At 32.0% G+C, this 16,700-nt stretch overlaps 2 protein-coding genes and 1 long non-coding RNA gene across 4 annotated transcripts; all 3 read right to left on the bottom strand.

The window, feature by feature from the left end:
* Nucleotides 1-965: 965 nt before the first annotated feature.
* On the bottom strand, nucleotides 966-3,859 carry LOC129430464 (L-rhamnose-binding lectin CSL3-like). Its single transcript, XM_073874822.1, has 9 exons — nucleotides 3,821-3,859; nucleotides 3,190-3,449; nucleotides 2,988-3,082; nucleotides 2,525-2,575; nucleotides 2,305-2,349; nucleotides 2,025-2,154; nucleotides 1,823-1,924; nucleotides 1,537-1,590; nucleotides 966-1,339 (listed from the first exon to the last, which is right to left on the bottom strand). The coding sequence occupies exons 1-8, from the start codon at nucleotides 3,857-3,859 to the stop codon at nucleotides 1,575-1,577; spliced, it is 738 nt and encodes a 245-aa protein (XP_073730923.1). The 3' UTR covers nucleotides 966-1,339; nucleotides 1,537-1,574.
* A 1,414-nt stretch (nucleotides 3,860-5,273) lies between these two features.
* LOC129430471 (uncharacterized) lies at nucleotides 5,274-6,259 on the bottom strand. Its single transcript, XR_008639540.2, has 3 exons — nucleotides 5,706-6,259; nucleotides 5,503-5,526; nucleotides 5,274-5,336 (listed from the first exon to the last, which is right to left on the bottom strand). It is a non-coding gene; the product is annotated as an uncharacterized lncRNA (long non-coding RNA).
* Nucleotides 6,260-6,322: 63 nt separating this feature from the next.
* LOC129430465 (L-rhamnose-binding lectin CSL3-like) lies at nucleotides 6,323-15,450 on the bottom strand. 2 transcript variants are annotated; one of them, XM_073875451.1, is made up of 9 exons: nucleotides 15,364-15,450; nucleotides 15,168-15,191; nucleotides 14,938-15,000; nucleotides 14,588-14,744; nucleotides 14,382-14,479; nucleotides 8,945-8,995; nucleotides 8,738-8,782; nucleotides 8,470-8,596; nucleotides 6,323-8,275 (listed from the first exon to the last, which is right to left on the bottom strand). In XM_073875451.1, exons 1-9 carry the CDS (start codon nucleotides 15,392-15,394, stop codon nucleotides 8,170-8,172), a joined length of 702 nt encoding a protein of 233 aa, XP_073731552.1. In that variant the 5' UTR covers nucleotides 15,395-15,450; the 3' UTR covers nucleotides 6,323-8,169. The 2 variants fall into 2 exon arrangements, with proteins under 2 accessions (XP_073731552.1, XP_073731553.1); XM_073875452.1 differs by lacking the exons at nucleotides 6,323-8,275; nucleotides 8,470-8,596; nucleotides 8,738-8,782; nucleotides 8,945-8,995 and adding exons at nucleotides 12,400-13,243; nucleotides 13,342-13,468; nucleotides 13,613-13,657; nucleotides 13,820-13,870.
* Nucleotides 15,451-16,700: the final 1,250 nt, after the last annotated feature.

Genomic DNA, 16,700 nt, shown 5'->3' with positions numbered 1-16,700 from the left:
TTCAACCGCATGTGCGTCTGTACGTACAGAAAATTGCTCACTTTAGCGCCTTTTTGTGGTTAAATTGTCTAAAATCACATAAGTGTTAACTCTGCTGTATTTGAAAACCAACGGACTCGGTCTCGACCCTTCAAAGACTCGGTCTTGACTCAGACTCGGCATAGGCGGTCTTGTCCCCATCACAGGGTGGGGAAACTTAAAAGTTTACAAAGATCACAACTGCATGTCTGAATCTAAAAGTTTAGGCAGCATTTACAGACACTGCAAGTCTTAATCCACAGATCCGATCATTTTACCATATCCGGTCAATAATATAAAATATTTTTGTCCCGCCTGTTTACATCTACCTAAGACATGACTTGTATCTGATATCAGTGTTTACATTCAACTTTTTCCAGAGTGTATTTGCTATGAGTGCAATGATTTTCTGCTTAAGCTCCATACCTTCTCAATTTAACAGATTATCTATTACAGTAATATCAGGTTATGTAGGGTGCTGCGCTTATTACTGTAATTACTGTAGCCTAATCAGCAATTGCCGATAATTTGTTTTATTACGTTGCTCACGCTGCACTGATCATCTTCTTGACACTCATCACCAGCCAGTCAGAGCACTGTATGAAGAGCACATTCACATTCAACATGACTGTGTGTTTTTACCCTTATACCAGTGCAGTCCCATATACATAGTGTATCCAAATGTGTTATAGAAACTGCAGCATGAATAAAACTCCTCAGATTATTACAAAAAAACCTAGCTACTGAAAAAACGTATCATTTTCTAGACAGGCTTTTTTAGATTTATAAACACATTATGGATCAGTATGAAAGGGTAAATCTGTAACATGACTTCTGACACGAAGCAGAAAGGATTTTGGTCAGTATTGTGTAGTGCTGAATTAGAACTGTTGTCCTTCATGCAAAACAGTTTAGATAAACAAACAAAAGATACAGAGTTTGCATTGGAAAGTAGTTTATTCAACAAAAAGTGGTTCATCCCAGACGGAACATATTTAGACCAAAAAATACAAATCTTTAGAAATACCAAAAGAAAGGATAGAAATACCAAAAATTTGAACCAAAAATAATGACTTTTATTTCAATTAACATGATATTATAGTACCAGCTCCAGCAGATCAAATAGCCTATAGGGTTTCATATTGTTTTACTAGCATTTATTAATCTAATGATTTATTGCTCAATTAGCAAAATAAATGTGTTAATAAAATCACTTAAGAGTATATAAATACCATGAAGAAAACAGATGAATAAATGAAGATCATGAAGATTACAGAAATAGAGATGTTTTGGATGTTTTCATTGCCCGGTGAATCAGCTACTGTAAATTGTAAAATGTAGGGAAATTTAGAAAATTTAAAACATCTTTGTTATGAACAAAAAAGTATTAGAGAATAACCTTTAAACAATGGTAAAATTGCATTGGAAGATAAATTTGACATAATTAATCAATGATTATCATTTGTCAAACTTTAATCAACATTATTCCTCAAAAGGGTACACTGCACATTAACTTACACTTAGGTCTCCATCACATGTGTCAGATGAAGACATGCTCATCTTAATCTGTCCCTTGACAGTCAAATAAAATAATTGTGCATTACCACAAAACAAAAACAAGCATTAATCCAGGTTGTCAACATGTTTGTTTATCCAATAACCACAGTTTTAAGATGTAGAAAACTATGGGTATATTATTCTAGGTGTGTGCAGCTTTACAAAGAAAGGCTATATACATGATATATCATAATATCATATTTTAAAAGACAGTTGAAGGGAGACTCCTAGTACTGAAAATACTCACGTGCATGTGTACATCACAGTCAAATATTTGTAGAGGTGAGGACACAGATCCACGTAAACTAAACTTGAAACATAAAGTTTGCATGTAGATTTGTCATCACACCTGAAACAGGAAATGAAGAAACAAATGTTAAAATTAATATTTAAGTAAAGACTTGAAAATGTGAAAGGTGCACAGGTATGTGTGTGTTTAGCAATATTACAAAAGTTTCACGATGCTGGTCTGGTCTGAGAAGCACAGAGAAGATGTGAGACTTGAATTAGAATGAGGACAAATCTCCAAACTTCTCCTTCCGTAGGAAGCATATTTAACTGTCATTTTTTCATCAGATGCTAAAACAACACAAAAGATGTTTGAAACATTTAGTAAGATTCATTATTTTAGCATGTTTTGCTATATTTACTCAAATATATGATAACTGATAACTATTTTATGATTTGGCAAAATCAATTTAACAACAGTGTAAAAAACATAAATCTTACAACAGCCGAACTCTTGCTTTTCAAACTGACAGATTGAAAACATATCTGAGATAAAAATAGGAAAAGCAATTCATATTTGTTATTTCATAAAGCAGTCACAACATAAACCAGACATTTTGTAACAGTTGAAAAGTGTACAATTTACCCATTCGGTGGTGGGCTACATGTATCCATGCAGATTGTAAATGTAAATGTGAAATTTTAATGAAAGAGAACTCACTACAGCCATGTTTTCCACAGTCAAACGGCTTCTGGGTTGGATCTGGTCCACCTTAAGAAAAACAGTAAATTATAGAAAATACACTTGCAGTGAAATGTCTTAAAATTAGCCAGTGCATTTGATATGTCTCAAGATACAATCCATTAATGTCTTTTTCTAATGCATGTTTATTAAAGATGCTTAAACATCTTAATTTAACTAAGGTCTATAGTCCTGTGAGAACAAAGTCAAACTTTACAGCCATATTTGTCAGGTATAAAAAAATATAAAGGCCTGGTATCACTGACAAAAGGGTGTAAAGTTTTACTTTGTTGTCTTTGGATTCATACATAGGACATTTTATATATGGCATCATTTAAGTCAGTAATGGCTAATTACAGAAAACACATCCAAATGTTAAAAGAGTACTGTGGCTAATGTAGGATCAACCTGCTGTCCAGTGTGGCCATTTTACACTACTCACACGAATAAGACACATCCAGATATCTAGAAGTTCCTTCTGGGTGGTCATTGAAAACTGGATTACTCACAGTAATTTTACATTCTTTACCGTTACATCTAGAAACACAAAAATACAATGTTGATATTGTACAAGGATAATACAAATAAAATTTGTGAAATTCAACATTTTCTCTTAGCTCTACATTGATGATAAATGATTTTACGTTTTAGACACATCCTTTGTAGTATCCTTACAACATTCCCTATCACAGAGCTCATCATCATCATCATCATCATCATCATCATCATCGTCCTGCCCTTCGTTACATGCGTCACTGACCGGCCAAGATTTATTTCCATACGTGCCTGTATCGCTTATAATGCCAAAATTGGATGAGACCACGATAATGTAACCATCATCTGGTGAGAAATTGGAAGATTTAACCTGTTTACCCACACGAGGACGTGGGCGTCCTGAAGCGATCTTTATTTACATTAATTCAAAGTTACTTTTAGTTTATATGTACTCAAACAACTTAAAAGAGACAAGACTTAGGATTCAGTTTTTAAACTTTATTATATTCTAAAAATCCTATAGTAATAGTAATGTCTTCGTTTTTGACCGGAGTTATGAAAATTAATAACTTAGTATATACCTTTTATTTGAAATATGATCCTCAGTCGCAGTCATTGAAAAAATACCCCTGCATGGTCTTCATGAAAGCACGCAACAACATCCATCTGTGATTTTTACTCAATTTGTGCATGTTTACAGAAATATTGATTCAATTGTATAGGTTTACTTCAAATTTCTGTAGGGAGTGGTAATATTTAATCCATTTTTATTCCAAGCACGGCGATATGAGCAGCGCTGGGACTGCAGGCTGCAGCCATTCACACTCAGTCTGTTTCATTCATCCGTGAAGCCGGGGGGCGCTCTTGTGCCAGACACTTTCATTGTAGCGTGACTCGGAACTCAGAGAGGAAGACGTAGTGTCAAAGGTCAGGTGTCAGGTTTCAGACACGTCAATGAACCGTAACGTGAAGATCGGTGTTTTGTTTAATAACAGGCAAATAAAGAATAATTTTGAAGCATGGAGACAATAAACACAATTGAGATTATAACTTATATGGTTTATCTGTGTTTTTCACGCTATGCCGTTTTTTTTTATAACAATACTGTCTGGTTATAATGCTATGCTAATCGAGCGTAACCTGTAGCATGAAATAGTTTATTTTCTTTCTCATTTTTTGATCCAAAGCTAAATCAGCTCGTGCATGGTTGTTTAAAGCACTTGACCTTTGATGTTATGAAGAGAGTTTTATTATAAATCCCTTTATCTGTCGTGTTTTGATCGTGTGCTAAGCTAACATACTAGCTGATTGTAAACACTGTCATGATGCTCTGGAGATATCATATATGTCTGTAGGAATTATTTCGACTGGTAAAGCTTCTTTTAGGTAAGTTTCTTTTAGTAAAAAAAAGGCATTTGATACAAAGAACGTGAAGTGAGACGCTTGATCAAAGAACGGAGGGATTAAAACACTGAATAGAAATTTGTGCTATTATATATATATATATATATATATATATATATATATATATATATTCCAGTTTAAGAGTTGTTAATGTGGCTTCTGGATGCTCAAATTTAATGGGCCTTGATTGACACAGAACAATAGGACAATAGAGATGTAAATAAACAAACCTTTTGCTGTTTTCTCTAAATAAATTCACATGACATGGTTTAAAAAACATTTAATACAATTCAGAGTTTTAGAGGTATTATCTTCAGATTTGAAACTGAATATGATCAGACCTGTGGCTTTATTTACAGTGCATTTTTGGATAACTCCAAGTCCAGTTTCGTTTAGTTTTTTTATAAAAATATTTCATATATGTTTTGCGGAGTTATTAAATATGTATTATTTAATCTCTTTATAACAACATTTTCAGTATGACAGTAATTAATTTTGACTTCTTAATAAACTTCCAAGTGTCTGCTTTCAAATGAGACTAAACTTTTGCTTTTAGTGCAAGGGTTCATAAACTATCTATTTTAGTTTGGCTATGACATTTTTGCGGGTTTTTTTTCAAAAGCAGGGGTTCAGGTTAACAGGTTAATAATTAATAATATTTTAATAATAAAATTTAATTTAAAATGTAATTTATTTAAAAAAATAATATTTAGTAATATTTATGATTTTATTTAATATTTGTTCAGGGTTTTTTAGGTACAATGGGATTTAAGGAAAACACTTAAACATATAATTGCCAGGCAGAAATAACATAGAAAATGTAACTAACCACACTTGATCTCAGCCTTATTGTTCAAACCGCCGATGCTCTGAAATACTTTGAGACCAAGACCTGGAAAAACACCAATCGTTCAGCTATTTATATTTATATTAAGATGCCACCAATCTCTGATGCTATTATGGGTGCATCTGGAAATCATTATAAGTTCAAGCTTATTTATGTTGTTCATTGCATAAACATTGCACATTTGACAGCGGAATATTAAAAAAGTACTTACCATGCTGGCATAGTAGCAGTAATACTGAAAATATATAAACAGAAAAAATACTTGAGTTTGAAACATCTTTGACTTTCAAAAATCTCACATTTTCAGTCATAATAAAATATTTAACAAGATTAAACATAAATAACACTGCGATCTGTTATATCTACATAAGAGAAAACAGATTTATCTTTTAAGAAATAAATCAATGTACGTACAAGGAATAAAAGTCAGCCCTTGATGCAGCATGTTGAAAGTGAAGATGGTTGAACAGATGTTGGCTTTCTTGTTATATAGGGATATGACATTGACATCGTCTTTATATAAAATGCTCTGAAAGGGGTGGAATTGTTTTATCATAAACATAAAAGAGCGTGGTTAACATTATAGGGATGGGGGTTCCTTTGTCTCTGACAATTTCAAACCTGAATGTGACTTATCAAAGAACATACATAGAACAGAACAATATAGTATATGCATTTGAAAACAATTTATGGAACAGACAATATGGGTTACATTAGGAAAGCACATACTTAAGACCCATTCAGGAGAAACAAAAGACTGACCACAAATCAGAAAAAAACACTTTAGTCAATTATATTATGGTTAGTCGTAATGAATTAAACTGAATCGATTCAACATAGTCTAATAACATTTCTTGTTTTTAATAATTTTACAATACAAAAATTCAGATTATACATAAATGATTCACAATGACTAAAACGTAATTAATAAAAATCTGCATTTATTACGCCAACTCCATAGTAGAGATCAGCAGATGTTTTAATTGCTCGATTCATCCTATATTGTGAAACAGTAAAAAATATAAGTTGAAACAAGGAAATAGCTATTGTGGTGTAAACGATAAAGCTTAATACAAATTTGATTGCCAAAAGAAAAGTCAGTTATAGACCATCCACAATAACCACGTAAGTCATTGTAATAACTACTTAGAACACAGTTATAGGACACATTCAGATATTTGAGTTATTTACAGGGATCAAAACCACCTTACTCGCAGAAACTGAACAATCATGTTTTCCATCACATCTATTAACACAAAAATTTAAGCAAATTTAAAACGACCAAAGGAAATGATTTTAATGTCCCTTGCGATTAGCAACGTGACCCAACTTACAACGATCCATTCAGTTCTCTTTGAAAATCAAGTCTACCATGTCAGATGCCTTTTCAGTCGCATATGTCACAATGGAAAATAAGACAATCACTTCTTCTGTTTCATGACGACTTTAAGTAATCTGTAGGCTATACAACAGTGATATCCACAACAAGAAAGTTGAGGGTACATGCCTTTAGAACATTTCAAAGATATAACACAAGTTAAGTGAAGTTTATTTAACATTTTTGTGACATTCTACAGCTTAAAACATTTCTAGGTATATGGGAGTGAATGGTGACCAAGGTGGTTGTTACCAGAAAACCTTAACCCCTTAAATGGTCCTCGTTTTCTGTTTACACTACTGGCCCTTGGGGTCTTTATGACCCAAAAATTGAAAGCATAATTGTAAGGGAAAAATACATGTAAAGTCTTTTTTTTTAATTTATATACACATTATGGATCAGTATGAAAAGGTAAATCTGCAACATGGCTTCTGACATCAAGCAGAAAGGATTTTGGTCATACAGGATTGTGTAGTGCTGAATTAGAAATGTTGTCCCACATGCAAAACAGTTTAGATAAACAAACAAAAGATACAGAGTTTGCATTGGAAAGTAATTTATTCAACAAAAAGTTGTTCATCCCAGACGGAACATATACACCAATGGAAATACCAAAAGAAAGGATAGAAATACCAAAAATGTGAACCAAAAACATTTTCAATTAACATGATATTATATTACCAGCTCCAGCAGATCAAATAGCCTATAGGGTTTTATATTGTTTTACTAGCATTCAGTAATCTAATGAGTTATTGCCCAATTAGAAATTTTGAACATTTTAAACACCATTGTTATGAACACAAAAGTATTAGACAATAACCTTTTAACAATGGTACAAACCGTACAATTGCATTGAAAGATAAGTTTGACATCAATGATTGTCATTTGTCAAACTTTAATCAACTTTATTCCTGTGAAGGTACACTGCACATTGTCTCCATCATGTAAATTTGTCAGATGAAGACGCTCATCTTCATCTTGAGTCCCTGACAGGTTGACAGTAAAATAAAATAATTGTACAACATTACCACAAACAAAAACAAGCATAAATCCAAGATGTCAACATGTTTGTTTATCCAATAACCACTGTGTTTAGATGTAGAAAAAGAATTAAAAGATAAAATATTTCTTAATTCTGCAGACTAGTGGTATATTCTGCTCTGCAAAGGCAAAAGGCAGTAACTTCAGTTTTGGTCGAAAATTAGTTATTGATATTTTTGGGACATTCAAGACCTCCTTTATCATATGAATAAGTATCTTGAATCAATTTTGTTGTTTTTTGAGAAAATAAAAATCAAGAACAAAATAACTGACAGCTACAGTCACTAAAAAGTCTAAACTTTAAAGTCATTTTTCTCAGTTCTAGCGAGTTAAGGTCTTTTGCGTTTGTAGGGCAGTATTATTCTAGGTGTGAGCATCTCTATAAAGAAAGGCTATATACATTATAATATCATATTTTAAAAGACAGTTGGAGGAAGACTCCTAGTACTGAAAAAATACTCACTTGCATGTGTACATCACAGTCAAATATTTGTAGAGGTGAGGACACAGATCCAGGTAAACTAAACTTGAAACATATAGTTTGCATGTAGGTTTATCATCACACCTGAAAATAAAGAAACAAATGTTAGAATTAATATCTTACAAAGTAAAGACTTGAAAATGTGAAATGTGCACAGGTATGTGTGTGTGTGTGTGTGTGTGTGTGTGTGTGTGTGTGTGTGTGTGTGTGTGTGTGTGTGTGTGTGTGTGTGTGTGTGTGTGTGTGTGTGTGTGTGTGTGTGTGTTTAGCAATATTACAAAAGTTTCACGATGCTGGTCTGGTCTGAGAAGCACAGAGAAGATGTGAGACTTGAATTAGAATGAGGACAAATCTCCGAACTTCTCCTTCCGTAGGAAGCATATTTAACCGTCATTCTTCCAGATGCTAAAACAACACAAAATATGTTTGAAACCATTTAGTAAGATTAATTATTTTAGCATGTTTTGCTATATTTACTTAAATATATGATAACTGATAACTATTTTATGATTTGGCAAAACAGTGTAAAAAAAACATAAATCTTACTACAGCCGAACTCTTGCTTTTCAAACTGACAGATTGAAAATACTCCTGAGATAAAAAGAGGAGAAGCAATAAATATTAGTTATTTAATAAAGCAGTCACAACATAAATCAGACATTTTGTAACAGTTGAAAGGTGTGAAATTTACCCATTTCTATCCATGCAGATATTGTAAATGTAAATGTGAAATTTTAATGAAAGAGAACTCACTACAGCCATTTTCTCCACAGTCAAATGGCTTCTGGGTTGGATCTGGTCCACCTTAAGAAAAACAGTAAATTAGTTAAAAGAGTACTGTGGCTAATGTAGGATCAACCTGGTGTCCAGTGTGGCCATTTTAACGCTACTCACAGGAATAAGACACATCCAGGTATCTAGAAATTCCTTCTGGGTCGTCAGTGAAAACTGGATTTCTCACAGCAATTTCACATTGCTGTGTACCTGTACATCTAGAAACACAAAAAATACAATGATGATATTGTACAAGGGTAATACAAATAAAATTTGTGAAATTAAAATTTTGTCTTAGCTCTGCATTGATGATGAATGATTTTACTTTTGAGTCACATCCTTTGTAGTATCCTTACAACATTTCTTTTTACATTGGTCATGTCTATTGTCCTCCCAGTCCCATTCGTTACATTTGTCACTGACCGGCTCAGATTCAAATCCATACGTGCCTGTATCGCTTATAATGCCATGATTTGATAAAAGAACAATAATGTCACCATCATCTGTTGAGAAATTGAAAGATTTTACCTGTTAACGCACACAAGGAGGCAGGAGTACTAAAGCGTCATTCAAAGTTTTATATATATATATATATATATATATATATATATATATATATATATATATATATATATATATATATATATATATATATATATATATATATATAGGCTGATAAATATTCATATTATTTTCACAATGAAAAACTCCCAGACCGCGTATATATATATATATATATATATATATATGTGTGTGTGTGTATATATATATAGGAAGATGTAAATAAAACAAACATTAGCTTAGCCTTTTGCTGTTTTCTCTAAATAAATTCACATGACATGCATGGTTTTAATTTTTTTAACACAATTTAGAGTTTAAGAGGTATTATCTTCAGATTTGAAACAGAATTTGATCAGACTTGTGGCTTTATCTGCAGTGCATTTGAAGAGTTTCGTTGCAAAACGAGATAACCACCGTTTTGTTAATTGCTCAGAAATCTCGTTTTTTGGTTGTGCATTCCAATTAATTTCAATTCAACTGGAGTTGGTTTGTTTTGATTTAAACCTTCATAACTTAAAAAATACAGCTAAGTAGCACCATAAAACTAAATAATAACATGATAACATAATAATAAACATGTTTTATTTTAAAAAAATTACAAAATGGATTTATCTCGTTTTGCAACGAAACTCTTCATTTCTAGATAGCTCAAAGTCCAGTTTCGTTTAGTTTTTTAATATTAAAATATTTCATATTTTGTGGAGTTATTAAACATTTATTATTTAAGCTTTTTATTACAACTTTTTTATTATGACAGTAATTAATTTTAACTTCTTAATAAACTTCAAAGTATCTGCTTTCAAATGAGACCAAACTTTTGCTTTAGTGCAAGGTTTCATAAACTCTATTTTAGTTTGGCTATGACATTTTTTTTTTTTTTTTTTCAAAAGCAGGGGTTCAGGTTAACAGGTTAATAATTCATAATATTTTAATAATACTATTTAATTTAATTTAACACTTAATTTATTTTAAACTTTTATTTATATTTAATAATGATTATGATTTTATTTAATATTTGTTTAGGGTTTTTAGGTACAATGGGAAAACACTGAAACATATAATTGCCAAGCAGAAATAAAATAGAAAATGTAACTAACCACACTTGATCTCAGCATCTTTGGTCACACTGCCGATGCTCTGAAATACTTTGAGACCAAGACCTGGAGAAACACCAATCGTTTAGCTATTTATATTTATATTAAGATGCCACCAATCTCTGATGCTATTCTGGGTGCATCTGGAAATCATTATAAGTTCTGTTCATTGCATAAACATTGCACATTGACAGCAGCATATAAAAACAGTACTTACCGTGCTGGCATAGTAGCAGTAATACTGGAAATATATAAACAGAAAAAAAAACACTTGGGTTTGACTTTCAAAGATCTCACTTTTTTGTCATAATAAAATATGTAACAAAATTAAACATAAATAACACTGCTATCTGCTATATCTACGTGAGAGAAAACAGATTTATATTTTAAGAAATAAATCAATGTACGTACAAGGAATTAAAGTCAGCCCTTGATGCAGCATGTTGAAAGTGAAGATGGTTGAACAGATGTTGGCTTTCTTGTTATAGGGATATGACATTGACATCGTCTTTATATAAAATGCTCTGAAAGGGGTGGAATTATTTCATCCTATACATAAGGGGGCGGTTAACATTTAAGCTATAGGGATGGGGGTTCCTTTGTCTCTGACAATTTCAAACCTGACAGTGACTTATCATATAACATACCAAGAACAGAACAATATAGAATTAGCATTTGAAAGCAATGCAAACAAACGCACATACATACATACAGTTCAGCATTGGAAGAAGGTAAAGTTTGAAGTATAAATCTTAACCAAAACACATCAAAACTTAGTGTTGTTATGAATATATAAAATTTATATGCATTCCTATGGATGGGGGGGTCATGTAACAAAAAAACTGTGACTACATTATTTTTATCATCAGATGACCTTGAAATATGAAAACTACTGATAGCTTTCCAGTGATATATAGTTTATGAAGATTTTTTAGGTTTATAGTATTGTTATAAATATGTATAAACAAATTGGGCCTACATGTGGGCCCGTGACCTTTTAGAAATTGACTCTCAATACGTAATTTCTTCCCAAAATGGAGAGATGATATATGAAAACACACTTAGAGCATTCCAATGATATATAGTTTGTCATGATTTGTTGAGAATTCATACGCAAAAGCAAAACACTGATGTAACTGTAGGCATCCCACTGGTGGGACAGTGACATTTAGCAGGATTGTCAATGTTTTGATGCTGAATTGTAGAGGCTTAGACCTTTCTCACAATATATAGATTGTCATGATTCAATAAACATTTACATCCAAAATATTAAAGTAAACCTTAAAGTAACCTCTAGAGGAACAGTGACAATTAAGTGTTAATGATAGCAAACATAAACATTTGATCTTACCATGCTGATAAAGTAGCACCAGCACTGAAAAAAAGTAAATAAAGTAAAACTTTAACAACATTATACATTTTAGTGCTCATACAGCAAAGTAGTTTATTTCTTTAAAAACTATTTCATAATTGCATAAGTGCTCTGTGACTTTGTCATGGTGAAACATAAAAGAGCAAAATTCTTTTTAAAATGTTTGTCTAGGCTTATCTATTGAATTTCTGTATTTATGCTCCTGCTTACTGTATATCCATATCAATAGCCATTTTATTCAGAAGAGTGCAGTCCCATATGTAGTGGATCCACAATGACAAAATCCTTTCTGCTTTTGTGTCAGAAGTCATGTTACAGGTTTCCCTATTCATGCTGCTTCATAATGTGTCTATAGAAAGATTAAGCTCGTCTCCTCTCTGAGGAGTTTTATTCAGGCTGCAGTTTACTTGTATTTCTGATTTAGAAATGTTATCCTACATATAGAGTAGAAAACAATGGATGAACAAACAAAAGAGAGTTTGAATTGGAAGGTAGTTTATTTAACAAAGTTGTTCACCCCAAAGGAACATACTGCAAACCAAAAAAAATTTTTGATAGAAAAAAGAAAGCACAGAAATAACAAAAACTTGAACCAGAAATAATGGCTTGTATTTCAAAAAAACATGATATCATATTACCAGCTTCAGGCGTTCAAATAGCCTATACAGTTTTATATTGTTTTACTAGCATTCAGAAATCTAATGATTTATTGCCCAATTAGCAAAATAAATGTGTTAATAAAATCACTTAAGAGTCAATAACCTTTAAACAATGGTAAAATTTAACAACATTATTCCTGTGAAGGTACATTGACATGACCACTTAGGTCTCCATCATGTAAATGTGTCAGATGAAGACACGCTCATCTTCATCTTTAGTCTCTGACAGGTTGACAGTAAAATAAAATAATTATACAATATTACCACAAACAAAAACAAGCATTAATCCAAATTGTCAACATGTTTGTTTATCTAATAACCACTGTGTTTAGATGTAGAAAAATAATTAAAATATGAAATATATCTTAATTCTGCAGACTACAGGTATATTATTAGGTGTGAGCAGCTCTATAAAGAAAGGCTATATACATTATAATATCATATTTTAAAAGACAGTTGCAGGAAGACTCCTAGTACTGAAAATTCTCACTTGCATGTGTACATTACAGTCAAATATTTGTAGAGGTGAGGACACAGATCCAGGTAAACTAAACTTGAAACATACAGTTTGCATTTAGATTTGTCATCACATCTGAAAATGAAGAAACAAATATTAGAATTAATCTTACAAAGTAAAGACTTGAAAATGTGAAAGGTGCACAGGTATGTGTGTGTGTTTATCAATATTACAAAAGTTTCACGATGCTGGTCTGGTCTGAGAAGCACAGAGAAGATGTGAGACTTGAATTAGAATGAGGACAAATCTCCGAACTTCTCCTTCCGTAGGAAGCATATTTAACCGTCATTCTTCCAGATGCTAAAACAACACAAAATATGTTTGAAACCATTTAGTAAGATTAATTATTTTAGCATGTTTTGCTATATTTACTATGATAACTTATTACTATTTTATGATTTGGCAAAATCACTTTAACAACAGTGTAAAAAACATAAATCTTACAACAGCCAAACTCTTGCTTTTCAAACTGACAGATTGAAAATACTCCTGAGATAAAAAGAGGAGAAGCAATAAATATTAGTTATTTAATAAAGCAGTCACAACATAAATCAGACATTTTGTAACAGTTGAAAGGTGTGAAATTTACCCATTTATATCCATGCAGATATTGTAAATGTAAATGTGAAATTTTAATGAAAGAGAACTCACTACAGCCATCGTCTTTACATTCAAACGGCTTCTGGGTTGGATCTGGTCCACCTTAAGAAAAACAGTAAATTAGAAGTATAGATAATACACTAGATTTACCCCTGGTTTCACAAACAAGGCTTAAGTTTAGTCATAGACTAAAAAGTATGTTTGAGCTTTCTCAGCTGAAAATAACTTGCAATGAAATGTCCTAAAAATAAGCCAGTGCTTTTGATTTATCTCAAGATACACACCAGTAACGTCTTTTTTAAGGCATGTTTAATAAATTAGTTAATTAATTTAACTGAGGCCTATAGTCCTGTGAGAACAACATCAAACTTTACAGCCATATTTTATAGAACAATAAAGGCCGGGTTTCAAAAAATAAAACTATATCTTACAAAATATGGCTATAAAGTTTGACTTTGTTCTCTTTGGATTCATACATAGGACATTTTATATAGGGCATCATTAAAGTGGTCATTAATGGCTTATCACAGAAAACACATCCAAATGTTAAAAGAGTACTGTGGCTAATGTAGGATCAACCTACTGTCCAGTGTGGCCATTTTACACTACTCACAGGAATAAGACACATCCAGATATCTAGAATGTCCTTCTGATTGGTAATTCAAAACTTCATTATCCACAGCATATGTACATGTTTGAAGTCCATCACATCTGGAAACACAAAAAATACAATGATGATATTGTACAAGGGTAATACATTTAAAATTTGTGAAATACATTTTTTTCTCTTAGCTCTTCATTGATGATGAATGATTTTACTTTTGAGACACATCCTCTGTAGTATCTTTGTGACATCGTTCATTACCAAAGTGCAATCCATTACATGTGTCATGGACCGGCCAAGTTTCAAATCCATACGTGCCTGTATCGCTTATAATGCCATGATTGGATGAGAGCACAATAATTTTCCCATCATCTGGTGAGAAATTAAAAGATTTAGTAATTAATAATATTTTAATAATAATATAAGTAATACTTTGTTTTGAATTTAATTTATATTCAATTTTAGTAAATGTATTTATTTTATTTTTTTTAGGTACAATGGGTTTTAAGGAAAACACTGAAACATATCATTGCCTTGCAGAAATAAAATAGAAAATGTAACTAACCACACGTGATCACAGCATCATTGTTCTCACTGCCGATGCTCTGAAATACTTTGAGACCAAGAGCTGGAGAAACACCAATCGTTCAGCTATTAATATTTATATTAATATGCCACCAATCTCTGATGCTATTCAGGGTGTATTCTGGAAATCATTGTAAGTTCAAGCTTATTTGTGTTGTTTATTTCATAAATATTGCACATCTGACAGCAGCATATAAAATCAGTACTTACCATGCTGGCATAGTAGCAGTAATACTGAAAATATATAAATAGGAAAAAGCACTTGAGTTTAACTTTCAAAGATCTCACATTTTCAGTCATAATAAAATATTTTACAAGATTAAACATAAATTACACTGCTATCTGCTATATCTACATGAGAGAAAATGTATATTATATATTTTAAGAAATAAATCAATGTACATACAAGGAATAAAAGTCAGCCCTTGATGCAGCATGTTGAAAGTGAAGATGGTTGAACAGATGTTGTCTTTCCTTTTATAGGGATATGACATTGATATTGTCTTTATATAAAATGCTCTTAAATGGGTGGATTTATTTCATCATAAACATAAAAGTGTGCGGTTAACATTTAAGCTATAGGGATGGGGGTTCCTTTGTCTCTGACAATTTCAAACCTAACAGTGACTTATCAAATAACATACCAAGAACAGAACAATACAGAATTTGCATTTGAAAGGAATACAAACACACACACATACATACAGTTCAGCATTGGAAGAAAGTAATGTTTGAAGTATAAATCTTAACCAAATCACATTAAAACTTTTCACAAATTCACAGTAGATCATTTTCTGACAGTAAGAGAAAAAGACCAAAAGCAAAGATTGCTCTGCCCTATATAAATATGTAAGGAGGCTGTGTTACAACTAACCCCTGTGTTAGTTTGTGCCTCACTCACCCCTATTTTTTATTCATCAACGCCTAAAAAATTACTTAATTTGAATCCACTTTAATTTAAAGGTGTTACTGATGCGTAAAACATCAGTAAAAAAGACTTAGTGTGATACTTGCATGTCTTGCCCATTAAAAGAAAGCGTCTTGATGTATAGTTTTATGAGGCGTCAGTTGATAATGGCTTGAGGGATTGATGAGAGAGAAAATGCAAATGATCCTTGGTAAATGGATAGACAAGGCCTAGGCCTGGCACAAACTTATATGTACGCTGAAAACATTCGCATCTTCTTCCTGATGAGAGTCCTGAAAGGACTCAAAGGTTTCCAGAAACACTGAGATGACAGAACTCATGCCTACAACAAAGTAGTTTTTTCTTTAAAAACTACTAAAACAATTTCATAATTGCTTAGTGCTCTGTGACTTTGTCATGGTGGAACATAAAAGAGCAAAATTATTTTTAAAATGTTTGTCTAGGCTTGTCTATTGAATTTCTGTATTTATGCATCTGCTTACTGTATCCATATCAATAGCCATTTTATTCAGAAGAGTGCAGTCCCATGTAGTGGATCCACAATACTGTATGACCAAAATCCTGCTTTTGTGTCAGAAGTCATGTTACAGATTTCCCCTTTCATACTGCTTCATAATGCATCTATTGAAAGATTAAGCTCGTCTCCTCTCTGAGAAGTTTTATTCACGCTGCAGTTTACTTGTATTTCTGATTTAGAAATGTTATCCTACGTATAGATGAGAAAACAATTGATGACCAAACAAAAGATACAGAGTTTGAATTGGAAGGTAGTTTATTTAACAAAGTTGTTCATCCCAAAGGAACATATTACAACC

Source organism: Misgurnus anguillicaudatus, chromosome 13, assembly GCF_027580225.2.
Source record: "Misgurnus anguillicaudatus chromosome 13, ASM2758022v2, whole genome shotgun sequence".
Taxonomy (NCBI): domain Eukaryota; kingdom Metazoa; phylum Chordata; class Actinopteri; order Cypriniformes; family Cobitidae; genus Misgurnus; species Misgurnus anguillicaudatus.
Note: the sequence above shows the minus strand (reverse complement) of the source record. Positions and strands in the feature narration are given on the sequence as shown.